The sequence below is a fragment of the Hypanus sabinus genome, chromosome 26 (assembly GCF_030144855.1).
Source record: "Hypanus sabinus isolate sHypSab1 chromosome 26, sHypSab1.hap1, whole genome shotgun sequence".
Lineage (NCBI taxonomy): Eukaryota > Metazoa > Chordata > Chondrichthyes > Myliobatiformes > Dasyatidae > Hypanus > Hypanus sabinus.
The window spans coordinates 38356226-38383841 of record NC_082731.1 but is presented as its reverse complement, the minus strand read 5'-3'; the positions used below and the strand labels follow the sequence as shown (position 1 = coordinate 38383841).

The 27616-nt window shown below is 50.0% G+C and overlaps 2 protein-coding genes across 2 annotated transcripts in view; both read left to right on the top strand.

Annotated features, from left to right (window-relative positions):
- Positions 1-6454, top strand: part of LOC132381749 (zinc finger protein 850-like) — a 41664-nt gene extending 35210 nt beyond the window's left edge. The window contains exon 4 of the mRNA XM_059951320.1: positions 503-6454. Within this exon, the coding sequence (XP_059807303.1) occupies positions 503-1918 (1416 nt within the window). The 3' untranslated portion in view covers positions 1919-6454. The remainder of the gene's footprint in view (positions 1-502) is intronic.
- Positions 6455-6643: 189 nt separating this feature from the next.
- Positions 6644-27613, top strand: LOC132381461 (zinc finger protein 850-like). The gene is made up of 2 exons (XM_059950886.1): positions 6644-6776; positions 23341-27613. Exon 2 carries the CDS (start codon positions 24168-24170, stop codon positions 26292-26294), a length of 2127 nt encoding a protein of 708 aa, XP_059806869.1. The 5' UTR covers positions 6644-6776; positions 23341-24167; the 3' UTR covers positions 26295-27613.
- The last annotated feature ends 3 nt before the right edge of the window (positions 27614-27616 follow it).

The window sequence follows — 27616 nt, the reverse complement described above, 5'->3', positions numbered from 1 at the left end:
GAAGGAAGGGCTGTACTCAGTAATCCAGCCTGAAGATATATCGGCAAGTTCACATCATAGTGAGATTGTTCAGATGATGCTAAGCAATTCATTCTGCCATCCAAGCTGAAGATACATCGGAAAATTCACCACGGTGAGAGGCTGTTCACCTGCCCTGGGTGTGGGAAGGCAGTCACTTGACCACTCAACTTAGTGACACACAAGTGAGCTCACACGAGAGAGAGGAGGGACTATTCAACTCTTCCGTGCTTGGGACAGGATTCACTCTTGCATCCCATGTGATGAGTTACCCCCTAATGCACTCCAAGGAGAAGTCGTTCATCTGCTCAGACTGTGGGAAAAGATTCACTCACTCATCCAATTTAATCAGGCACCAGCGAGTTCACTCTGGGGAGAAATGATTCACCTGCTCAGACTGTGGGAAGGCATTTACCCAGTGATCTAACTTGCAAGTACACAGGCATGTTCACAATGGAGAGAGACAATATATCTTTTCTGTTAGTGGGAATGTACTCAATCCTCTGAGCTGATGAGGCACAAGCGAATTCACACTGGGGAGAGGCCGTTCACCTGCTCAGACTGTGGGAAGGGATTCACTCGGTCATCCCATCTCCTGGCACACCAGAAACTTCACACTGGGGACAGGCCGTTCACCTGTTCAGACTGTGGGAAGGGATTCACTCAGTCGTCTAAACTACTGGCACACCAGAAACTTCACACTGGGGACAGGCCATTCACCTGTTCAGACTGTGGGAAGGGATTCACTGAATCATTTCACCTGCACGCGCACCGGCGGGTTCACACGGGAGAAAAACCATTTACCTGTCCCGTGTGTGGGAAGGGATTCACTCACTCATCTCAAGTGAGACGACACCAACGAGTTCACTCTGGGGAGAAGCCCTTCACTTGCTCAGACTGTGGGAAGGGATTCACCGAGTCATCTCACTTGCAAGTACACCGGCGTGTTCACAGTGGAGAGAGACCATACGTCTGCCCTGTTTGTGGGAAGCGATGTACTCAATCATCTGACCTGTTGAGGCACAAGCGAATTCACACGGGAGAGAGGCCATTCACCTGCTCTGAATGTGGGAAGGGATTCACTCGGTCATCTAACCTACTGGTACACCAGACGGTTCACACTGGGGAGAGGCCATTCACCTGCTCAGTGTGTGGGAAGGGATTCGCTCACTCGTCCTATCTGAGAAGTCACCAGCGAATTCACACCAGAGAGAGGGTCTTCACCTGCTCAGAATGTGGGAAGGGATTCATTCGGTCATCGTATCTCCTGGTGCACCAGAGAGTTCACACTGGGGAGAGGTTGTTCACCTGTTCAGACTGTGGGAAGGGATTCACTGAATTGTCTCACCTGCAAGCGCACCAGCGGGTTCACAGGGGAGAAAAACCATTCATCTGTCCCATGTGTGGGAAGGGATTCACTCAGTCATCTCATGTGACAAGACACCAGCGAGTTCACTCTGGGGAGAAGCCGTTCACCTGCTCAGACTGTGGGAAGACATTCACCGATTCATCTAACTTGCAAGTACACCGGCGTGTTCACAGTGGAGAGAGACCATACATCTGCCCTGTTTGTGGGAAGCGATGTACTCGATCATCTGACCTGTTGAGGCACAAGCGAACTCACACGGGAGAGAGGCCGTTCACCTGCTCAGTGTGTGGGAAGGGATTCACTCAGTCATCTAACCTACTAGTACACCAGACGGTTCACACTGGGGAGAGGCCATTCTCATGCTCAGTGTGTGGGAAGGGATTCGCTCACTCGTCCTATCTGATAAGTCACCAGCGAATTCACACCAGAGAGAGGGTCTTCACCTGCTCAGAATGTGGGAGGGGATTCACTCGGTCATCGAATCTCCTGGTGCACCAGAGAGTTCACACTCGGGAGAAGCCATTCAGCTGATGAATTGTGGGGAATGATTTACTGAATAGTCATATTTGAACACACACTAGTGAGGTCACAGAGGAGAGAAACCATTCACCCATTCTGTGTCTGGGGAGAAGCCATTCACCTGCACAGACTGTGGGAAGGGATTCACTCAATCAGCTGAACTGCTGAAACACCAGCGAGTTCATAGTTGTGAATGTGGGAAGGGATTCACTCAGTTACACCACATTGTGAAGTATCAGTGGGTTTACACTGAGAGGCTGCATACCTGGCCTGTGTGAGTAAACAGGTTTACTCGTTCATCCTACCTGCTGGTACGCCAGCTGCGATTGTGCGGAGTTATGTACGGTGTCTTCTCACCCGTAGACACCATCATGCTCACAGTGGCCGGGGTCCATTCATCTGCTCTGTGTGGCAGGAATTCACTTGCTCAGCCCACAGGCAGAAACACCAGTGGGTTCACTGTGGAAAGAGGGCATTCACCTGTTCTGTGTGTGGGAGGGATATACTCTGATGTCACCCAGCCGGAAGTTATAACTGCGAGTTCCCATTGAACAGTGACCATATACCTGATCTGACTCTGGGTAGCGATTCCTTAAGATCCCCAACCTCAGGACACATAAGTGAGTTCACACTGGAGAGGGGTTATCCATCTGGGAAGGAATTCATTCAGTCATTTCAGCCACTGAGCACCAGCGAGTTCCCACGAGGGAGTAGCCGTTCACCTGTTCTGAGTGTGGGAAGGGTTTCATTCAGTTAAACCACCTTGTGAGGCTCCATTAAGTTCACAATACGGTGAGGCCACACTTCTGTCCTAAATGAGCAAAAAGATTTACTCAGTTGTCCCTTATGGTGAGACTCCAGCAACTTCACATCAAGGAGAAGGTTCGCATAAGCTGTCTGTTATATTTTTAGGCATCACGGCAGCTGGATCTGGTTGCAAGCTCCTGAATGATTCTTCATGTCAGGTTCTGCTGTTATTGCAGCTGCTGATCGCACCCGGGACTGAACTCAGCCTTTGTTCTGCTGCTGTCGGCAGTAAATGAGACTGGTGTTTAACATTGTAGATCCGTGACAAATAAATCAGTTGCATTTCAAATTGTCGTGGAAACACTAACTGAGAACACTCAGAGTGACTTGGAGTTTCATTTTAAGGGTTTATTAATGTGATATCATGGAGAGGCTGCAGCAGTTCCACCACCGGAACCCTGAACTTTAGGTTATTCAGTGCTCATATTTATACAGCAAGACAAACAACTTCACATAACTTTGTTTGGCATTTCACGGTCGGTACCTGATAAATTGTTTAAAAGACATGTCAGTTATCCCTCAGTGTGAGTGTAACAGTTATTCCTAATTATTAATTATAACAACAGTTATTCATAATTTACCCCCAGACGCATTCTCTGTCCTGGTTCCAGGGGCCTACTATCTTATTAATTGGAGTTCCTGGTACTGCACTTATCATCCAAGGTTATTATCGACATGCATCAGCGGTGTCAAGCCCAGCTGTTCCCGAATTGACAAGTATCCCATCAGACATTAGTTTTAACCATTTCTACCACAAATCCCTCCTTGTTGATCTTTCTGATCAACACTTGAAGATTTATACTCCCTTCCCCCTGTCAAGGGGCTCATAACCCACTGGATAATGGCGCATTCCTAAACTTCCCTCTTCATCGTAACTCTTCTTTCCCCGTCTCCCGTGACGTGAGATTGCGCAGACGCAGCGAATGCGTTGTTGTATGACACAATGGCCCACCACCACTAAGCAGACCAGGGCAATGAGACCGTAAAAGAGGGGCTGTAACCAGGAAAATATTCCTTCTAACACTGATTTAAACCACCTAAAGAAATCCCAGTCTACTGGAGGGGCTTGAGAGTTCAGTTAATGTATCTCATCTCACAGATGGGTCATGTGTTCCAACACGTGGGTCATATTTTCTGCAGCATCGGGTACGTAGGTGTAACATTCTTTTCCCACTAAAGCACAGACCCCTCCTCCCAGGCTAATACTTAGTCTCGGGCCATCCGGTTCCGTAAGGTCACCAGTCAAAGATTTTGCATTTCCTGGTTCAGAATGGCAAATCCCTCTATAGTCTCATCGGCCAGCTGTTCCAGTACTAAACTCAGCAAATCTATAGAACAGTAACTATAACTGGATCAATGAAAGATCAACCAGGGTGCAGAAGACACTAAACTCTGCAAATGTAAATATGAACAAAATAGCAATAAATAAAGAGAACATGAGATATAGCAATAACGAGGGCTTAAAGAAAGTCTGGAGATGCTGTAAATAAAAGTAACACACAAAATGTTGGAGGAACTCAGCAGGCCAGGTATCATCTATGGAAAAGAGTAAACTGCAGACTTTTAGGGATGAGACCCTTCATCAGGACAGTCCTCGGGTCTCGGCCTGAAACATTGACTGCTTACTGTTCTGTAGTTGCTGCCTGGCCTGGTGAGTTCTTTAAAGTGAGATCATTGGTTGTGGGAACGTCTTCATGGATGGGCAAGAGAGTGAAAGTTATCCCCTTTGTTAAAGAGCCTGATGGTTGAGGAGTGGTACCTGTTCTGAACCTCCCGGTGCAACTCCTGTGGCTCTTGTACTTGCTATCTGATGGCAGCGGGTAAACCGAGAGAGAGAGACAGTCTGACACACACACAGACAGAGGGAAATGCACAGGAGAAAAGAGAATCTTTGAGGGGTTACAGACATGATTGTGTTTACTGGGTGGGAGAAACTCACCGAGAAGCAAAGGAATAGAGAGGTCTGTTCGGCGAGGTCATGTTCACAGACATATTGATGTTGGGGGAGACTCACATACAGGTTTAGTAGAATTCCACTTAAAGACACTCTACAAAAGAGGTCTCATGATGTTATTAAATTCAAAAATCTGAGATGTGTCTGTACATTAATTCCTGCAAATGACAACACTTGTGTCACCTCTCTCTCATCACTGTTAGTAATTTTCCTTCCTTATCAGTTCCCTGTGCTTTTGACGTCATCCCTTGCAATATTGTGGAGGGCAAGTCATTGGATGTATTTAAAACGGAGGTTGATCAGTCTTTGATGAATAAGGCTGTCAAAGGCCACAGAAGAACAGGGTTGAGAAGGAAAACAAATCAACCATGATAGAATAGAGCAGACTCGATGTGCCAAGTGGTCAAATTTTGCCCCTATGCCTTATTATCTTAATTAATGTGAAGGGGAACGTAGTGTGGGTGAGGGGATAAAGCTTGAAGCTGAGAGGTACAAGGTGGAAGAGGTAAAGAGCTGATGAACGATGACACTGACAGGAGAAGAGAGTTGTCAGTGGGAGAAAAGGAACGAGGAGGGATATTATGACATTTTCACTGCTCCGAACGGGCTGTATCTCCCAAAGCTCTTCTCTCCTCCCCCCCCCCCCCCCAATACCCGACTACCCGACTGTCCTCTGAAATCTGAAAGCTGGTGAGTTAACGCCCTGGCTCTGTTTCAGTAGCACCTGCGCATTTCTGGTTCTGTGACCTTTCTCCAACTGTGAGTATGTTGGATTGCTTTATTAAAGATTTTTTGATGTATATTCTATTGTTTTATGTGAACAAACTTGGAAAAAACTAACAAAAAGACAACCATAAAAACCACAACCATAACCATAGCAAAATGAAATTAAATATTGAGCAGCAAAAGAGAAAACAAATATTAAAGGCAAAAAGTAAACACAGCAGCGTTGCACCGCACCAAAAAACCTCAGTCCTCACTCCGTAAGAAAGTCCAATACAGGGCCTCATATCCTTTCAAAGATATCCCCTCTCTCCTCGTTACATAATCTCAGTCTCTCCAAATGTAAAGGGTTTGCCAGTTCTCTCAGCCACAGATCGTACGGAGGCAGTGAGTCCATTTTCCACATTTGCAGAATTAACTTCTTAGCAATCGCCATTCCAACAATTCAGCCATCTTTTCATACTTATTGGCTGAAGATAAGGAGCTTGTTAATAGACAGTAGGTGCAGAAGTAGGCCATTCGGCCATTCTAGCCAGCACCGCCGTTCACTATGATCATGGCTGATCATACACAATCAGTACCCCGTTCCTGCCCTCTCCCCATATCCCTTGACCCCGCTATCTATAAGAGCTCTTTCTAACTCTCTCTTGAATGCATCCAGAGACTTGGCCTCCACTGCCTTCTGGGGCAGAGCATTCCATAGATCCACAACAAACGTTTTTCTGCATCTCTGTTCTAAATGGCCTACTCCTTATTCTTAAACTGTGGCCTCTAGTTCTGGACTCACCCATCAGCGGGAACATGCTTCCTGCCTCCTGCATGTCCAATCCCTTAGTAATCTTATACGTTTCAATCAGATCCCCTCTCATCCTTCTAAATTGCTAGATTTCTAAATTTGTTGCTCCAAGGATGGCTATGAGTGGGTCTGGCTCCCAACGCTTCCCAAAAGCCTCAGAAAAACAGTGAAATATACTTTTCCATGTTGTCTTTGGACCTGACGGTGTTAAATGAAGCGCCGAGGTCTCCAGACGGAAACATTAACGGACTTGAGATCCGGTCCATTAAAGATCTACCTTCATTACCCAGAAATCTCAGCGCTCGGTGCCAGCTGAACGCGTGCGCATGCGCCGGGATTCGCGGTGAGAGACTGATGCGCATGTGCTCACCGGACAGAGGACCGGCGGATCCAGGCCAGAGGGTGAGACCGGGGCTCCGCGCCCCGCCTGGGAGGCAATTGCTGCGGGTTCCCGTCACACCGCCATCGCCCTGAACTCCGGGGTAGAAACTGTCCTTACCGGGGGAAATGTCTGCTGATGAGCGAAGGCCCTGGCGCTATTCCTATGGCGCATGCGTGTCGCTGGATCGGCGGCTGATAGACGGTTTCTGGTTTGTGGGGGTTTCTGGTAAAGGGATGGCTATCGGGGACTGACCCGTCCCCACCGGTACCGTACCCCGGGGTTATACACTGACAGACCCGTCCCCACCGGTACCGTACCCCGGGGTTATACACTGACAGACCCGTCCCCACCGGTACCGTACCCCGGGGTTATACACTGACATACCCGTCCCCACCGGTACTGTGCCCCGGTATTATACAGTGACAGACCCGTCTCCACCGGTACCGTACCCCGGGGTTATACAGTGACAGACCCGTCTCCACCGGTACCGTACCCCGGGGTTATACAGAGACAGACCCGTCCCCACCGGTACCGTACCCCGGGGTTATACACTGACAGACCAGTCCCCACCGGTACCGTACCCCGGGGTTATACAGAGACAGACCAGTCCCCACCGGTACCGTACCCCGGGGTTATACAGAGACAGACCCGTCCCCACCGGTACCGTACCCCGGGGTTATACAGAGACAGACCCGTCCCCACCGGTACCGTACCCCGGGGTTATACAGAGACAGACCCGTCCCCACCGGTACCGTACCCCGGGGTTATACAGAGACAGACCCGTCCCCACCGGTACCGTACCCCGAGGTTATACAGAGACAGACCCGTCCCCACCGGTACCGTACCCCGGGGTTATACACTGACAGACCCGTCCCCACCGGTACCGTACCCCGGGGTTATACAGTGACAGACCCCTCCCCACCAGTACCGTACTCCGGGGTTATAGTGACAGACCCGTCCCCACTGGTATCGTACCCTGGTGTAATACAGTGACAGACCCGTACCCCGGGGTTTTTCAGTGATGGACCTGTCCCCACCATTATTGTACCCCATTGTTATACAGTGACTGTCCTGTCCCCACCATTATTGTACCCCAGTGTTATACAGTGACAGTCCTGTCCCCACCATTATTGTACCCCATTCTTATACACTGAGAACCCGTCCCTACCCATACCGTACCCCAGTGTTATACAGTGACAGATCCATCCCCACTGGTACCGTACCCAAGTGTTATACACTGATAGACCTGTCCCCACCGATACTATAACTAGGGGTTACACACTGACAGACCAGTCCCCACCACTACTGCACCCCGGGGTTACACGGTGACAGACCAATCCCCACGGGTACCGTACCCCGGGTTTATACAGTGACAGACACGTCCCCACGGGTACTGTACACCGAGGTTACACAGTGACAGACCCGTCCCCACCGGTACCATACTCCGTTGTTATACACTGACAGACCCGTCCCTACCGGTACTGTACCCCAGTGTTATACACTGACAGACCCGTCCCTACCGTTACCGTACCCCAGTATTATACAGTGACAGCCCTGTTCCCCACCATCATTGTACCCCATTGTTATACAGTGACAGTCCTGTCCCCACCATCATTGTACCCCATTGTTATTCAGTGACTGACCCATCCCCACCTGTACTGTATCCCGGGGTTATACAGTGACAGACCCATCCCCACCGGTACCGTTCCCCGAGGTTACACAGTGACAGACCCGTCCCCACCAGTACCATACCCCGATGTTATACACTGATAGACCTGTCCCCACTGGTACTGTACCCAGGGGTTACACAGTGACAGACCCATCCTCACTGGTACCGTACTCCGGTGTTATACAGTGACAGACCCGTCCCCACTGATACCGTACCCCGGGGTTATACAGTGACAGACCCATCCCTACCGGTACTGTACCCAGGGGTTAGACAGTGACAGACCCGTTCCACTGGTACTGTACCCCGGTGTTATACACTGACAAACCTGTCCCCACCGGTACTGTAACCGGGGTTATACACTGATAGACCTATCCCCACCGGTACCGTACCCCGGGGTTATACAGAAACAGACCCGTCCCCACCAGTACTATACCCAGGGGTTACACAGTGACAGACCCATCCGCACCGGTACCGTACCCTGGTGTAATACAGTGACAGACCCGTACCCTGGTGTTATACACTGATTGACATATCCCAACCGGTACTATACCCAGGGGTTACACAGTGACAGACCCATCCCCACCGGTACCATACACCGGGGTTTTTCAGTGATGGACCTGTCCCCACCATTATTGTACCTCAGTGTTATACAGTGACAGTCCTGTTCCCCACCATTATTGTACCCGATTGTTATACAGTGACAGTCCTGTCCCCACCATTATTGTACGCCATTCTTATACAGTGACAGACCTGTCCCTACCCATACCATACCCCAGTGTTATACAGTGACAGATCCGTCCCCACCGGTACCATATCCCGTTGTTATACACTGATAGACCTGTCCCCACTGGTACTGTAGCCTGGGGTTACACAGTGACAGACCCATCCCCACTGGTACCGTACCCCAGTGTTATACAGTGACAGACCCGTCCCCACCATTATTGTACCCCATTGTTCTACAGTGACAGACCCGTCCCCACCGGTACCGTACCCTGGGGTTATACACTGATAGACCTGTCCCCACCGGTACTATAACTAGGGGTTTACACAGTGACAGCCCAGTCCCCACCAGTACTGCACCCCAGGGTTACACGGTGACAGACCCATCCCCACGGGTACCATACCCCAGTGTTATACAGTGACAGACCCATCCCCACCATTATTGCACCCCATTGTTATACATTGACAGTCCTGTCCCGACCATTATTGTACCCCATTGTTATACAGTGACAGACCCGTCCCCACCGGTACCGTACCCCGGTGTTATACAGTGACAGTCCTGTCCCCACCATTATTGTACCCCATTGTTATTCAGTGACTGACCCGTCCCCACCTGTACCATATCCCGGGGTTATTCAGTGACAGACCCATCCCCACCGGTACCATTCCCCGAGGTTACACAGTGACAGACCAGTCCCCACCGGTACCATACCCCAGTGTTATACAGTGACAGATCCATCCCCACCATTATTGTATCCCATTGTTATACAGTGACAGTCCTGTCCCCACCATTATTGTACCCCATTGTTATACAGTGACAGACCCGTCCCTACCGGTACCGTACCCCAGTGTTATACAGTGACAGACCCGTCCCCACCATTATTGTCCCCCATTGTTATACAGTGACAGACCCGTCCCTACTGGTACCGTACCCCGGTGTTATACAGTGACAGTCCTGTCCCCATTATTGTACCCCATTGTTTTACAGTGACAGTCCTGTCCCCACCATTATTGGACCCCATTGTTATACAGTGACAGTCCTGTCCCCACCATTATTGTACCCCATTGTTATACAGTGACAGTCCTGTCCCCACCATTATTGTACCCCATTGTTATACAGTGACAGACCCGTCCCTACCGGTACTGTACCCCAGTGTTATGCAGTGACAGTCCTGTCCCCACCATTTTTGTACCCCATTGTTATACAGTGACAGACCCGTCCCTACCGGTACTGTACCCCAGTGTTATGCAGTGACAGTCCTGTCCCCACCATTTTTGTACCCCATTGTTATACAGTGACAGACCCGTCCCCACCGGTACCGTACCCCGGTGTTATACAGTGACAGTCCTGTCCCCACCATTATTGTACCCCATTGTTATACAGTGACAGACCCATCCCTACAGTTACCGTACCCCAGTATTATGCAGTGACAGTCCTGTCCCCACCATTTTTGTACCCCATTGTTATACAGTGACAGACCCGTCCCCACCGGTACCGTACCCCGGTGTTATACAGTGACAGTCCTGTCCCCACCGTTATTGTACACCATTGTTATATTGTGACAGACCCGTCCCTACCGGCACCGTACCCCAGTGTTATACAGTGACAGTCCTGTCCCCACCATTATTGTACCCAATTGTTTTACAGTGACACATGCATCCCCACCATTATTGTACCCCATTGTTGTACAGTGACAGTCCTGTCCCCACCAATATTGTACCCCAGTGTTATACAGTGACAGTTCTGTCCCCACCATTCTTGTACCCCATTGTTATTCTGCGACAGACCCATCACCACCGGTACCGTTCCCCGAGGTTACACAGTGACAGATCCGTCCCCACCGGTACCATATCCCGTTGTTATACACTGATAGACCTGTCCCCACTGGTACTGTAGCCTGGGGTTACACAGTGACAGACCCATCCCCACTGGTACCGTACTCCGGTGTTATACAGTGACAGTCCTGTCCCCCACCATTATTGTACCCCATTGTTATTCTGTGACAGACCCATCCCCACCGGTACCGTTCCCGAGGTTACACAGTGACAGATCCGTCCCCACCGGTACCATATCCCGTTGTTATACACTGATAGACCTGTCCCCACTGGTACTGTAGCCTGGGGTTACACAGTGACAGACCCAGCCCCACTGGTACCGTACTCCGGTGTTATACAGTGACAGTCCTGTCCCCCACCATTATTGTACCCCATTGTTATTCTGTGACAGACCCGTCCCCACCAGTACCGTTCCCCGAGGTTACACAGTGACAGATCCGTCCCCACCAATACCGTACCCCGGGGTTATACAGTGACAGACCCGTCCCTACCGGTACTGTACCCAGAGGTTACACAGTGACAGACCTGTGCCCACCGGTACTGTACCCTTCTGTTATACACTGATAGACCTTTCCCCACCGGTACCGTCCCCGGGGTTATACAGTGACAGACCCGTCCGCACCGGTACCGTACCTCGGTGTTATGCACTGATAGACCTGTCCCCACCAGTACTGTACCCAGGGGTTTCACAGTGACAGACCCGTCCCCACCGGTACCGTACCCCGGGGTTATATTGACTGACCCGTCCCCACCGGTACCGTACCCTGGTGTTATACACTGATAGACCTGTACCCAGGGGTTATACAGTGACAGACCAGTCCCCACCAGTACTGTACCCCATTGTTATACAGTGATGGTCCTGTCCCCACCATTATTGTACCTCAGTGTTATACAGTGACAGTCCTGTTCCCCACCATTATTGTACCCCATTGTTATACAGTGACAGTCCTGTATCCACCATTATTGTACCCCAGTGTTATACAGTGACAGTCCTGTCCCCACCATTATTGTACCCCATTCTTATACAGTGACAGACACGTCCCTACCCATACCGTACCCCAGTGTTATACAGTGACAGATCCATCCCCACCATTATTGTACCCCATTGTTATACAGTGATAGTCCTGTCCCCACCATTATTGTACCCCATTGTTATACAGTGACAGACCCGTCCCTACCGGTACTGTACCCCAGTGTTACACACTGACAGACCCGTCCCTACCGTTACCGTACCCCAGTATTATACAGTGACAGTCCCGTCCCCACCGGTACCGTACCCCGGTGTTATACAGTGACAGTCCTGTCCCCACCATTATTGTACCCCATTGTTATACAGTGACAGACCCGTCCCTACTGGTACCGTACCCCAGTGTTATACAGTGACAGACCCGTCCCCACCATTATTGTACCCCATTGTTATTCTGTGACTGACCCGTCCCCACCGGTACTGTACCCCGGTGTTATACACTGACAAACCTGTCCCCACCGGTACTGTAACCGGGGTTATACACTGATAGACCTATCCCCACCGGTACCGTCCCCGGGGTTATACAGTGACAGACCCGTCCGCACCGGTACCGTACCTCGGTGTTATACACTGATAGACCTGTCCCCACCGTTACTATAACTAGGGGTTACACACTGACAGACCAGTCCCCACCAGTACTGCACCCCGGGGTTACACGGTGACAGACCAATCCCCACGGGTACCGTACCCCATAGTTAATGAGTGACAGACCTGTCCCCACCGGAACCGTACCCTGGGGTTATACACTGATAGACATATCCCAACCGGTACTATACCCAGGGGTTACACAGTGACAGACCCGTACCCTGGTGTAATACAGTGACAGACCCATCCCCACCGGTACCATACACCGGGGTATTTCAGTGATGGTGATGTCCCCACCATTATTGTACCTCAGTGTTATACAGTGACAGTCCTGTTCCCCACCATTATTGTACCCCATTGTTATACAGTGACAGTCCTGTCCCCACCATTATTGTACGCCATTCTTATACAGTGACAGACCTGTCCCTACCCATACCATACCCCAGTGTTATACAGTGACAGATCCATCCCCACCATTATTGTATCCCATTGTTATACAGTGACAGTCCTGTCCCCACCATTATTGTACTACCCCATTGTTATTCAGTGACAGACCCATTCCCACCGGTACCGTTCCCCGAGGTTACACAGTGACAGACCCGTCCCCACCGGTACCTTACCCCAATGTTATACACTGATAGACCTGTCCCCACTGGTACTGTACCCAGGGGTTACACAGTGACAGACCCGTCCCCTCCGGTACCGTACCCCGGGGTTATACAGTGACAGACCCGTGCCCACCGGTACCGTACCCCACTGTTATACAGTGACAGACCCGTCCCCACTGGTACTGTAACCAGGGTTATACACTGATAGACCTATCCCCACTGGTACCGTACCCCGGGGTTATACAGTGACAGATCCGTATCCACCGCTACCGTACCCCGGAGTTTTTCAGTGACGGACCTGTCCCCACCGTTATTGTACCCCATTCTTATACAGTGACAGTCCTGTTCCCACCATTATTGTACCCCATTGTTATACAGTGACAGTCCTGTATCCACCATTATTGTACCCCATTGTTATACAGTGACAGTCCTGTCCCCACCATTATTGTACCCCATTCTTATACAGTGACAGACACGTCCCTACCCATACCGTACCCCAGTGTTATACAGTGACAGATCCATCCCCACCATTATTGTACCCCATTGTTATACAGTGATAGTCCTGTCCCACCATTATTGTACCCCATTGTTATACAGTGACAGACCCGTCCCTACCGGTACTGTACCCCGGTGTTATACACTGACAAACCTGTCCCCACCGGTACTGTAACCGGGGTTATACACTGATAGACCTATCCCCACCGGTACCGTCCCCGGGGTTATACAGTGACAGACCCGTCCGCACCGGTACCATACCTCGGTGTTATACACTGATAGACCTGTCCCCACCGGTACTATAACTAGGGGTTACACACTGACAGACCAGTCCCCACCAGTACTGCACCCCGGGGTTACACGGTGACAGACCAATCCCCACGGGTACCGTACCCCATAGTTAATGAGTGACAGACCTGTCCCCACCAGTACCGTACCCCGGGTTTATACAGTGACAGACACGTCCCCACCGGTACCATACCCCGTTGTTATACACTGACAGACCCGTCCCTACCGGTACTGTACCCCAGTGTTATACACTGACAGACCCGTCCCTACCGTTACCGTACCCCAGTATTATACAGTGACAGCCCTGTTCCCCACCATCATTGTACCCCATTCTTATACGGTGACAGACATGTCCCTACCAATACCGTACCCCAGTGTTATACAGTGACAGGTCCATCCCCACCATTACTGAACCCCATTGTTATACAGTGACAAATCCATCCCCACCATTATTGTACCCCATTGTTATTCAGTGACTGACCCGTCCCCACCTGTACTGTATCCCGGGGTTATACTGTGACAGACCCGTCCCCACCGGTACCATACCCCGATGTTATACACTGATAGACCTGTCCCCACTGGTACTGTAGCCTGGGGTTACACAGTGACAGACCCATCCCCACTGGTACCGTACTCCGGTGTTATACAGTGACAGACCAGTCCCCACCGATACCGTACCCCTGGGTTATACAGTGACAGACCCGTCCCCACCAGTACCATACCCCGGGGTTATACAGTGACAGACCCGTCCCTACCGGTACTGTACCCAGAGGTTACACAGTGACAGACCCGTGCCCACTGGTACTGTACCCTGGTGTTATACACTGACAAACCTGTCCCCACCGGTACTGTAACCGGGGTTATACACTGATAGACCTTTCCCCACCAGTACCGTCCCCGGGGTTATACAGTGACAGACCCGTCCGCACCGGTACCGTACCTCGGTGTTATGCACTGATAGACCTGTCCCCACCAGTACTGTACCCAGGGGTTTCACAGTGACAGACCCGTCCCCACCGGTACCGTACCCCGGGGTTATATTGACTGACCCGTCCCCACCGGTACCGTACCCCAGTGTTATACACTGATAGACCTCTCCCCACCGGTACTATAACTAGGGGTTACACAATGACAGACCTTTCCCCACCGGTACCGTACCCCGGGGTTATACAGTGATAGACCTGTCCCCACTGGTACCGTACTGAAGGGTTACACAGTGATAGACCCGTCCCCAACGGTACCGTACCCCGGTGTTATACACTGATAGACCTGTCCCCACTGGTACCGTACTGAAGGGTTACACAGTGACAGACCCGTCCCCAACGGTACCGTACCCAGGGGTTACACAGTGACAGACCCGTCCCCACCGGTACTGTACCCAGGGGTTACACAGTGACAGACCCGTCCCCACCGGTGCCGTAACCCAGCGTTATACACTGATAAATCTGTCCCCACCGGTACTGTACCCAGGGGTTACACACTGACAGACCCTCCCCACCGGTTCCGTATCCCAGGGTTATACAGTGACAGACCCTTCCCCACCGGTACCATACCTCGGTGTTATACACTGATAGACCTGTCCCCACCGGTACTGTACCTAGGTGTTTCACAGTGACAGACACGTCCCCACCAGTACCGTACCCCGGGGTAATAGTGACAGACCCGTCCCCACCGGTATCGTACCCTGGTGTAATACAGTGACAGACCCGTACCCCAGGGTTTTTCAGTGATGGACCTGTCCCCACCATTATTGTACCCCATTCTTATACAGTGACAGACCCGTCCCTACCCATACCGTACCTCAGTGTTATACAGTGACAGACCCATCCCCACCGGTACCGTACCCTGGAGATTTTCACTGATAGACCTGTCCCCGCCGGTACTATACCCAGGGGTTACACAGTGACAGACCCGTCCCCACCGGTACCTTACCCCAATGTTATACACTGATAGACCTGTCCCCACTGGTACTGTACCCAGGGGTTACACAGTGACAGACCCGTCCCCACCTGTACCTTACCCCAATGTTATACACTGATAGACCTGTCCCCACTGGTACTGTACCCAGGGGTTACACAGTGACAGACCCATCCCCATGGGACCGTACCCCAGAGTTATTGAGTGACAGACGTGTCCCCACCGGTACCGTACCCCGGGGTTATACAGTGTCAGACTCGTCCCCACCAGTACCATACCCCGGTGTTATACACTGATAGACCTGTCCCCACTGGTACTATACCCAGGAGTTACACAGTGACAGACCAGTCCCCAGCAGTACTGCACCCCGGGGTTATACAGTGACAGACCCGTCCCCACCAGTACCATACCCCGGTGTTATACACTGATAGACCTGTCCCCACCGGTACTATACCCAGGGGTTACACAGTGACAGACCAGTCCCCAGCAGTACTGCACCCCGGGGTTACAGAGTGACAGACCCATCCCCATAGGCACCGTACCCTGGGGTTATACACTGATAGACCTGTCCCCGCCAGTACTATACCCAGGGCTTACACAGTGACAGACCCGTCCCCACCGGTACCGTACCCCAGTGTTATACACTGATAGACCTGCCCCCACCAGTACTATAACTAGGGGTTTCACAGTGACAGACCAGTCCCCACCAGTACTGCACCCCGGGGTTACACGGTGACAGACCCATCCCCACGGGTACCATACCCCAGAGTTATACAGTGACAGACCCATCCCCACCATTATTGTACCCCATTGTTATACAGTGACAGTCCTGTCCCCACCATTATTGTACCCCATTCTTATACAGTGACAGACCCGTCCCTACCCATACCGTACCCCGGTGTTATACAGTGACAAATCCATCCCCACCATTATTGTATCCCATTGTTATACAGTGATAGTCCTGTCCCCACCATTATTGTACTACCCCATTGTTATTCAGTGACAGACCCATTCCCACCGGTACCTTACCCCAATGTTATACACTGATAGACCTGTCCCCACTGGTACTGTACCCAGGGGTTACACAGTGACAGACCCATCCCCATAGGCACCGTACCCCAGAGTTATTGAGTGACAGACCTGTCCCCACCGGTACCGTACCCCGGGGTTATACACTGACAGACCCGTCCCCACCGGTTCCGTACCCCGGGGTTATACAATAGACAATAGGTGCGGAAGTAGACCATTCGGCCCCTCGAGTCTGCACCGCCATTCTGAGATCATGGCTGATCATTCACTATCAATACCCAGTCCCTGCCTTGTCCCCATTTCCCTTGATTCCCCTATCCATCAAATACCTATCTAGCTCCTTCTTGAAAGCATCCAGAGAATTGGCCTCCACCATCTTCCGAGGCAGTGCATTCCACACCTCCACAACTCTCTGGGAGAAGAATCTCTTCCTCAACTCTGTTTTAAATAACTGACCTCTTATTCTCAATCCATGCCCTCTGGTGCTGGACTCTCCCAACATCTGGAACATATTTCCTGCCTCAATCCTATCAAATCCTTTAATTATCTTAAACGTTTCAATCAGATCCCCTCTCAATCTCCTCAATTCCAGCGTGTACAAGCCCAGTCTCTCCAATCTCTCTGCGTAAGACAGCCCTGCCATCCCAGGAATCAACCTAGTGAATCTACGCTGCACTTCCTCAATTGCCAGAATGTCCTTCCTTAAACCTGGAGACCAAAACTGTACACAATATTCCAGGTGTGGTCTCACCAGGGCCCTGTACAAATGCAAAAGGACATCCTTGCTCTTGTACTCAATTCCCCTTGTAATAAAGGCCAACATTCCATTTGCCCTCTTCACTGCCTGTTGCACTTGCTCATTCACCTTCATAGACTGATGAACTAGGACTCCTAAGTCTCTTTGCATTTCTCCCTTACCTAACTCTACACAGTTCAGACAATACTCTGCTCTCTTGTTCCTGCTTCCAAAGTGGATAACTTCACATTTATTCACATTGAATGACATCTGCCAAGTATCTGCCCACTCACCCAGCCTATCCAAGTCTCCCTGTATTCTCCTCACGTCCTCTTCGCATGTCACACTGCCACCCAGTTTAGTATCGTCAGCAAATTTGCTGATATAGTTTTCAATGCCCTCATCTAAATCGTTGACATAAATGGTAAAGAGCTGTGGTCCCAATACAGAGCCCTGTGGTACCCCACTAGTCACCTCCAGCCAGTCCGAGAAACACCCATTCACTGCTACCCTTTGCTTTCTATCTGCCAACCAGTTTTCTATCCATGTTGAAACCCTGCCCCCAATGCCATGAGCTCTGATTTTACTCACCAGTCTCCTATGTGGCACCTTATCGAATGCCTTCTGAAACTCTAGGTACACAACATCCACTGGCTTATCCTCGTCTAACATCCTTGTTACACCCTCAAAAAACTCCAACAGATTAGTCAAGCATGATTTGCCCTTGGTAAATCCATGCTGGCTCGGCCTAATCCTATTACTGCTATCAAGATGTGCCACTATTTCGTCCTTAATAATGGACTCAAGCATCTTCCCCACGACTGACGTTAGACTAACAGGGCGATAGTTCTCCGTTTTCTCCTTCCCTCCCTTCTTGAAAAGTGGGATAACATTAGCCACTCTCCAATCTTCAGGAACTGATCCTGAATCTAAGGAACATTGGAAAATGATTACCAATGCATCCGCAATTTCCTGAGCCACCTCTTTTAGAACCCTCGGATGCAGATCATCTGGACCCGGGGATTTATCAGCCTTCAGTCCTACCAGTCTACTCATCACAGTTTCTTTCCTAATGTCAATCTGTCTGAATTCCTCTGATATCTTATGACCCTGGCCCATCCATACATCTGGGAGATTGCTTGTGTCCTCCCTGGTGAAGACAGATCTAAAGTACGCATTAAATTCTGTTGCCATTTCCCTGTTTCCCATAACAATTTCTCCCAATTCATTCTTCAAGGTGCCAACATTGTTCTTAACTATCTTCTTTCTCTTCACATAGCTAAAAAAGCTTTTGCTATCCCCTTTTATATTGCTGGCTAGACTGAGCTCATACCTGATTTTTTCTCTCCGTATTGCTTTTTTAGTTAAGATCTGCTGTTTCTTAAAACTTTCCCAATCATCTGTATTCCCACTCATCTTAGCCCTGTCATACTTCTTTTTCTTTAATGCTATACAATCTCTGACTTCCTTTGTCAACCACTGTGGCCCCTTCCCCCTCTTTGAATCCATCCTTCTCATTGGAATGAACTGCTTTTGCATCTTTTGTATTATCCCCAAGAATATCTGCCACTGCTGATCCACTGTCTTTCCTGCCAGGGCATCCGCCCATTTAACTTTGGCCAGTTCTTCCCTCATGGCTCCATAGTCTCCTTTATTTAATTGCAACACTGACACCTCTGATCTGCCCCTATCCCTCTCAAATTGTAGATAAAAACTTATCATGTTATGATCACTACTTCCTAATGGCTCCTTTACTTCAAGATCACTTATCAATTCCTGTTCATTACACATCACCAAGTCCAAAATAGCCTCGTTCCTGGTTGGTTCAAGCACAAGCTGTTCCAAAAATACATCCCTTAGACACTCCACAAACTCCCTATCCTGGGGTCCAGCACCTACCTGATTCTCCCAGTTCACCTGCATGTTGAAATCTCCCATAACGACTGCATTACCTTTAGCACATGCCAATGTTAACTCCCTAATCAACTTGTACCCAATATCCATGCTACTGTTTGGGGGCCTGTACACGACACCCATTAGGGTCTTTTTACCCTTACTGTTCCTCAGCTCAATCCACACAGACTCTACTTCCCCTGTTCCCAAGTCACCTCTTGCTAAGGACTGAATCTCATTCCTCACCAACAGGGCCACCCCACCCCCTCTTCCCATATTTCTGTCTCTATGATAGCACGTATACCCTGGTACACTCAATTCCCAGGCCTGATCCCCTTGCAGCCATGTCTCCGTTATCCCAACAATATTGTAGTTCCCCATTTTCATCTGAGCTTCAAGCTCATCTGTCTTATTTCTGACACTACGCGCATTCAAATATAGAATTCTTAGCCCATTCCTCCTCTCTTTGATTAAAACACTGTCTATTGTACCTAACCCAGCTCCTTGAACTTCCATCGGGCTAATTGCACCTTGAATTTTGATGACCTTCTCAAGATCACCCAAACCTTCTACACATTTAACCCCATGCTCCTTCTGACCAACCCTCTGGATCTGGATCCCTGTCCCCTGCACATCTAGTTTAAACCCCCCCGAGCAGCACTGGCAAACATTCCTTCAAGAATGTTAGTACCCCTCCGGTTCAGATGTAGACCGTCCCTTCGAAACAGATCCCATGTCCCTGGAACAAAGACCATTTATCCAAAAACCTGAACCCTTCCTTCCTGCACCATGCTCTCAGCCTCATATTAATGTGCATAATCATTCTATTCTTCGCCTCACTCACATTTGGCACAGGTCGCAATCCCGAGATTGTCACCCTGGAGGTCCTGCCTTTCAGCTTCACTCCCTGAACTCTCTAAGCAGGACCCCCTCACTCACCTTACCTACATCATTGGTCCCTACATGGACCACTACATCTGGGTTCATGCCCTCGTTCTCAAGAATAGCCTGCACCCAATCTGAGATGTCCCGGACCCTGGCACCAGGGAGGCAACATACCATCCGAGACTCCCGATCTGCCCCACAAAATCTCCTATCTGCCCCCCGACTATAGAATCCCCTAAAACTATCGCTCTCTTCTCTTCCCTCCTCCCTTTTCTAGTTGAGGGTTCAACCTCTGTGCCAGAGGCAGGACCACTACAACTCATTCCTGGTAGGTCATCCCCATCAACAGTATCCAGTACGGTATACTTATTGGTACGGTACGGTATACAGTGACAGACACGTCCCCACCAGTACTATACCCCAGTGTTACACAGTGACAGACCCGTCCCCACGGGTACTGTACACCGAGGTTACACAGTGACAGACCCATCCCTACCGGTACCGTACCCCATTGTTGTACAGTGACAGACCCGTCCCCACCATTATTGTACCCCATTGTTATACAGTGACAGTCCTGTCCCCACCATTATTGTACCCCAGTGTTATACAGTGACAGTCCTGTCCCCACCATTATTGTACCCCATTGTTATACAGTGAAAGACCCGTCCCCACCGGTACTGTACCCCAGTGTTGTACAGTGACAGTCCCGTCCCCACCGGTACCGTACCCCAAATTTATACATTGTTAGTCCTGTCCCCACCATTATTGTTCCCCATTGTTATACAGTGACAGACCCGTCCCTTCTGGTACCGTACCCTGGTGTTATACAGTGACAGTCCTGTCCCCACCATTATTGTACCCCATTGCTATACAGTGACAGTCCTGTCCCCACCATTATTGTACCCCATTGTTATACAGTGACAGTCCTGTCCCCACCATTATTGTACCCCAGTGTTATACAGTGACAGTCCTGTCCCCACCATTATTGTACCCCATTGTTATACAGTGAAAGACCCGTCCCCACCGGTACTGTACCCCAGTGTTGTACAGTGACAGTCCCGTCCCCACCGGTACCGTACCCCAAATTTATACATTGTTAGTCCTGTCCCCACCATTATTGTTCCCCATTGTTATACAGTGACAGACCCGTCCCTACTGGTACCGTACCCTGGTGTTATACAGTGACAGTCCTGTCCCCACCATTATTGTACCCCATTGCTATACAGTGACAGTCCTGTCCCCACCATTATTGTACCCCATTGTTATACAGTGACAGTCCTGTCCCCACCATTATTGTACCCCATTGTTATACAGTGACAGTCCTGACCCCACCATTATTGTACCCCATTGTTATACAGTGACAGACCCGTCCCCACCAGTACCGTACCCCATTGTTATACAGTGACAGTCCCGTCCCCACCGGTACCGTACCCCAGTGATATACAGTGACAGTCCTGTCCCCACCATTATTGTCCCCCATTGTTATACAGTGACAGACTCGTTTCCTACTGGTACCGTACCCCGGTGTTATACAGTGACAGTCCTGTCCCCAGCATTGTATCCCATTGTTTTACAGTGACAGACCCATCCCTACCGGTACCGTACCCCAGTGTTGTACAGTGACAGTCCTGTCCCCACCATTATTGTACCCCATTGTTATACAGTGACAGACCCGTCCCTACCGGTACCGTACCCCAGTGTTATACAGTGACAGACCCGTCCCCACCGGTACCGTACCCCAGTGTTATACAGTGACAGTCCTGTCCCCACCATTATTGTCCCCCATTGTTATACAGTGACAGACTCGTCCCTACTGGTACCGTACCCCGGTGTTATACAGTGACAGTCCTGTCCCCAGCATTATTGTATCCCATTGTTTTACAGTGACAGACCCGTCCCTACCGGTACCGTACCCCAGTGTTGTACAGTGACAGTCCTGTCCCCACCATTATTGTACCCCATTGTTATACAGTGACAGACCCGTCCCTACCGGTACCGTACCCCAGTGTTGTACAGTGACAGTCCCGTCCCCACCGGTACCGTACCCCAAATTTATGCATTGTCAGTCCTGTCCCCACCATTATTGTACCCCATTGTTATAAAGTGTCAGACCCGTCCCTACTGGTACCGTACCCTGGTGTTTTACAGTGACAGTCCTGTCCCCACCATTATTGTACCCCATTGCTATACAGTGACAGTCCTGTCCCCACCATTATTGTACCCCATTGTTATACAGTGACAGTCCTGTCCCCACCATTATTGTACCCCATTGTTATACAGTGACAGTCCTGTCCCCACCATTATTGTACCCCATTGTTAAACATTGACAGTCCTGTCCCGACCATTATTGTACCCCATTGTTATACAGTGACAGTCCCGTCCCCACCGGTACCGTACCCCAGTGTTATACAGTGACAGTCCTGTCCCCAGCATTATTGTATCCCATTGTTTTACAGTGACAGACCCGTCCCTACCGGTAGCGTACCCCAGTGTTGTACAGTGACAGTCCTGTCCCCACCATTATTGTACCCCATTGTTATACAGTGACAGACCCGTCCCTACCGGTACCGTACCCCAGTGTTATACAATGACAGACCCGTCCCCACCGGTACCGTACCCCTGCCCCCTCCTTCTTCAGTCCTGACGTAGGGTCTCGGTCCAAAACGTTGATTGCTCATTTCAACGGATGCTGCCCGACATGCTGAATTCATCCAGCTTGTTTGTACGTGTTCATTAACACTGAGTTTGGTGAGCTTATCTCTGTCAATGAACTCCGGGGGGGTGGAGTCACAGTAATCAAAATGTCTCCAGGAATATCCATGTAACCCTGTGGGCCTGCTCAGAACCTAGAGTTGGACTGAGGCAACTCAGAGATTGATGCAGAAATGTTCCATTCCGAGGCAGACAGAGAATTTCATCGTCAGTTCAGATGCCCGAACCCGGTTAAAAATGGGGAGCATTCCTTCAACTTGGGTTGAACTCTGCTTTAACAGTGTGATGTCAGACTCACCAGAGGGATGAAAATTATCTCATCTGAGTTGTTATCCTTCGCAAATTGACGTCTTCTGTAAACTATTTTTACAGGGCACAAAAGGCAAAGGATTTGTATATGTGAATCTCAAACAGAACCACAAACACGTTTAGTCCCACCGTATGTTGTCATCAGTCTTTGAATGTGGAGGAGGAGATGCTTGAGAAAACAGCACACCGTTTGCAGCAAGGAGAACCCAAACACGTGCTCAGTGTAGGAGAGAGATCTGGATAAAGCAACCTGGTGATAAACTTTGTGAATTCTCTTCAAGTTATTGAAGGAGTGATCAAGTATTTCCATTGTAACGCCAGTATATCAGTGGTGGAACCTTGGAGCAGAAGATGTATCTCAGCCCAGCTGGAAATGCGGTTTGAAATAAAGTTTTCTGGTGTCACTCTGTGAAATCCACTGCAACTAAGCGCCTGCCAACACACCAGCATTTGTTCACCAGAGATCAGATCTTAACTGCATTGTCTGTGTGAAGGATTGACGTCTGACTTGATGAGTTAGCAGGGAGATATCATTCACCTGCTGTCGGTGTGGGAAGGGATTCACTCACTCAGCTGACCTGCAGACACACCGGTGAATTTTCCCGTTCACCTGCTCTGTGTGAAGGAAGGGCTGTACTCAGTAATCCAGCCTGAGGATATAACAGCGAGTTCACATCATAGTGAGATTGCTCAGACGACACTAAGCAATTCATTCTGAAGATACATCAGAAAATTCACCACAGTGAGAGGCTGTTCACCTGCCCTGTGTGTGGGAAGGCAGTCGCTTGACCACTCAACTTAGTGACACACAAGCGAGCTCACATGAGAGAGAGGAGGGACTATTCAACTCTTCCGTGCTTGGAACAGGATTCACTCTTGCATCCCATGTGATGAGTCACCCCCTAATGCACTCCAAGGAGAAGTCGTTCATCTGCTCAGACTGTGGGAAGGGATTCACTGACTCATCCAAGTTAATCAGGCACCAGCGATTTCACTCTGGGGAGAAGCCGTTCACCTGCTCAGACTGTGGGAAGGGATTCACTCGGTCTTCTAATCTACTGGCACACCAGAAACTTCACACTGGGGAGAGGCCGTTCACCTGTTCAGACTGTGGGAAGGGATTCACTGAATCATCTCGCCTGCACGCACACCAGCGGGTTCACACGGGAGAAAAACCATTCACCTGTTCCGCATGTGGGAAGGGATTCACTCACTCATCTCTACTGCGAAGACACCAGCGCGTTCACTCTGGGGAGAAGCCATTTTCCTGCACAGACTGTGGGAAGGCATTTACACAGTCATCTCACTTGCAAGTACACCGGCGTGTTCACAGTGGAGAGAGACCATACATCTGCCCTGTTTGTGGGAAGCGATGTACTCGATCATCTGACCTGTTGAGCCACAAGCGAACTCACACGGGAGAGAGGCCATTCACCTGCTCTGAATGTGGGAAGGGATTCACTCAGCTATCTAACCTACTGATACACCAGGCGGTTCACACTGGGGCGAGGCCGTTCACCTGCTCAGTGTGTGGGAAGGGATTCGCTCACCCGTACTCTCTGAAAAGTCACCAGCGAAATCACACCGGGGAGAGGCCGTTCTCTTGCTTAGAATGTGGGAAGAGATTCATTCGGTCTTCTCATTTACTGGCGCATCAGAGACTTCACACTGAGGAAAGGCCATTCATTTGTTCAGAGTGTGGCAAGGGATTCACTGAATCGTCACACCTGCACGTGCACCAGCGGGTTCACACGGGAGAAAAACCATTCACCTGCTCAGACTGTGGGAAGGCATTTATCCAGTCATCTCACTTGAAAGTACACCGGGCGGTTCACACTGGGGAGAGGCCATTCACCTGTTCTGAATGTGGGAAGGGATTCACTCACTTGTACTATTTGATAAATCACCAGCGGGTTCACACTGAACAGAAGCTGTTCACCTGCTCGATATGTGGGAAGGGATTCACTCGGTCGTCTAATCTACTGGTGCACCAGAGAGTTCACACTGGGGAGAGGCCATTCACCTGTTCAGACTGTGGGAAGGGATTCACTGTTTTGTCACGCCTGCACGTGCACCAGCGGATTCACACGGGAGAAAAACCATTCGCCTGCTCAGAATGTGGGGATGTATTCAATCAGTCATCTCAACTGCAAGCACACAGGCAAGTTCACGATGGGGAGCAACCGGTTATCTGCTCTGTTAGCGGGAAACGATGCACTCGATCATCTCAGCTGATGAAGCATCAGCGAGTTCACACTGGGGAGAGACCATTCACCTGCTCAGAATGTGGGAAGGGATTCACTCGGTCATCTGATCTGAGAAGTCACCAGCGAGTTCACACTGGGGAGAGACCATTCACCTGCTCAGAATGTGGGAAGGGATTCACTCGATCATCTGATCTGAGAAGTCACCAGCGAGTTCACACTGGGGAAAGACCATTCACCTGCTCAGACTGTGGAAAGACGTTCACTCGGTCCTCTCATCTTTTATCACACCGGCTGGTTCACACTGGAGAGAGGCCGTTCACCTGCTCAGAGTGTGGGAAGGGATTCACTCGGTCATCCCATCTCCTGGCACACCAGAAACTTCACAGTGGGGAGAGGCCATTCACCTGTTCAGACTGTGGAAAGGGATTCACTGAATCGTATCAACTGCACGCGCACCAGCGAGTTCACACGGGAGAAAATCCATTCACCTGTCCTGTGTGTGGGAAGGGATTCACTCACTCATCTCATGTGAGAAGACACCAGCGAGTTCACTCTGGGGCAAAGCCGTTCACCTGCTCAGACTGTGGGAAGACATTCACCCAGTCATCTAATTTGCAAGTACACCGGCGTGTTCACAGTGGAGAGAGACCATATGTCTGCCCTGTTTGTGGGAAGCGATGTACTCAATCATCTGACCTGTTGAGGCACAAGCGAATTCACACGGGAGAGAGGCCATTCACCTGCTCAGTGTGTGGGAAGGGATTCACTCACTCGTCCTCTCTGATAAGTCACCAGCGGACTCACACTTGAGAGAGGCTGTTCACCTGCTCGGTCTGTGGGAAAGGATTCACTCGGTCGTCTAATCTACTGGCGCACCAGAGAGTTCACGCTGGGGAGAAGCCATTCAGCTGATGAATTGTGGGAAGTAATTTACTGAATAGTCATATTTGAACACACACCAGTGAGGTCACACAGGAGAGAAACCATTCACCCGTTCTGTGTCTGGGAAGGGATTCACTCACTCATTCCAAAGGGTTAAGACACAAATGATTTCACTCTGGGGAGAAGCCATTCACCTGCTCAGACTGTGGGAAGGGATTCACTCAATCAGCTGAACTGCTGAAACACCAGCGAGTTCATAGTGGAGAAGCCTGTTCACCTGTTGTGAATGTGGGAAGGGATTCACTCAGTTACACCACATTGTGAAGTATCAGTGGGTTTACACTGAGAGGCTGCATACCTGGCCTGAGTGAGTAAACAGGTTTACTCGTTCATCCTACCTGTTGGTACGCCAGCTGCGATTGTGCGGAGTTATGTACGGTGTCTTCTCACCCGTAGACACCATCATGCTCACAGTGGCCGGGGTCCATTCATCTGCTCTGTGTGGCAGGAATTCACTTGCTCAGCCCACAGGCAGAAACACCAGTGGGTTCACTGTGGAAAGAAGGCATTCACCTGTTCTGTGTGTGGGAGGGATATACTCTGATGTCATCCAGCCTGAAGATATAACTGCGAGTTCCCATTGCACAGTGACCATATACCTGATCTGACTCTGGGTAGCGATTCCTTAAGATCCCCAACCTCAGGACACATAAGTGAGTTCACACTGGAGAGGGGTTATCCATCTGGTCTAGGTGTGGGAAGGAATTCATTCAGTCATTTCAGCCACTGAGCACCAGCGAGTTCCCACGAGGGAGTAGCCGTTCACCTGTTCTGAGTGTGGGAAGGGTTTCATTCAGTTAAACCACCTTGTGAGGCTCCATTAAGTTCACAATAAGGTGAGGCCACATTTCTGTCCTGAATGAGCAAAGAGATTTACTCAGTTGTCCCTTATGGTGAGACTCCAGCAACTTCACATCAAGGAGAAGGTTCAAATAAACTGTCTGTTATATTTTTAGGCATCACAACGGCTGGATCTGGTTGCAAGCTCCTGAATGATTCTTTATTTCAGGTTCTGCTGTTATTGCAGCTGCTAATCACACCCGGGACTGAACTGAGCCTTCGAGGGGTTTGTTCTGTTGCTGTCGGCAGTAAGTGAGACTGGTGTATAACGCTGTAGATCGGTGACAAATAAATCACTTGAATTTCAAATTGTCATGGAAACACTAACTGAGAACACTGAGAGTGACTTG

What these genes read in the sequence shown, in the direction of transcription:
- LOC132381461 (XM_059950886.1), top strand. Translation starts at nt 24,168, where the DNA reads ATGAGTCACCCCCTAATGCACTCCAAGGAGAAGTCGTTCATCTGCTCA.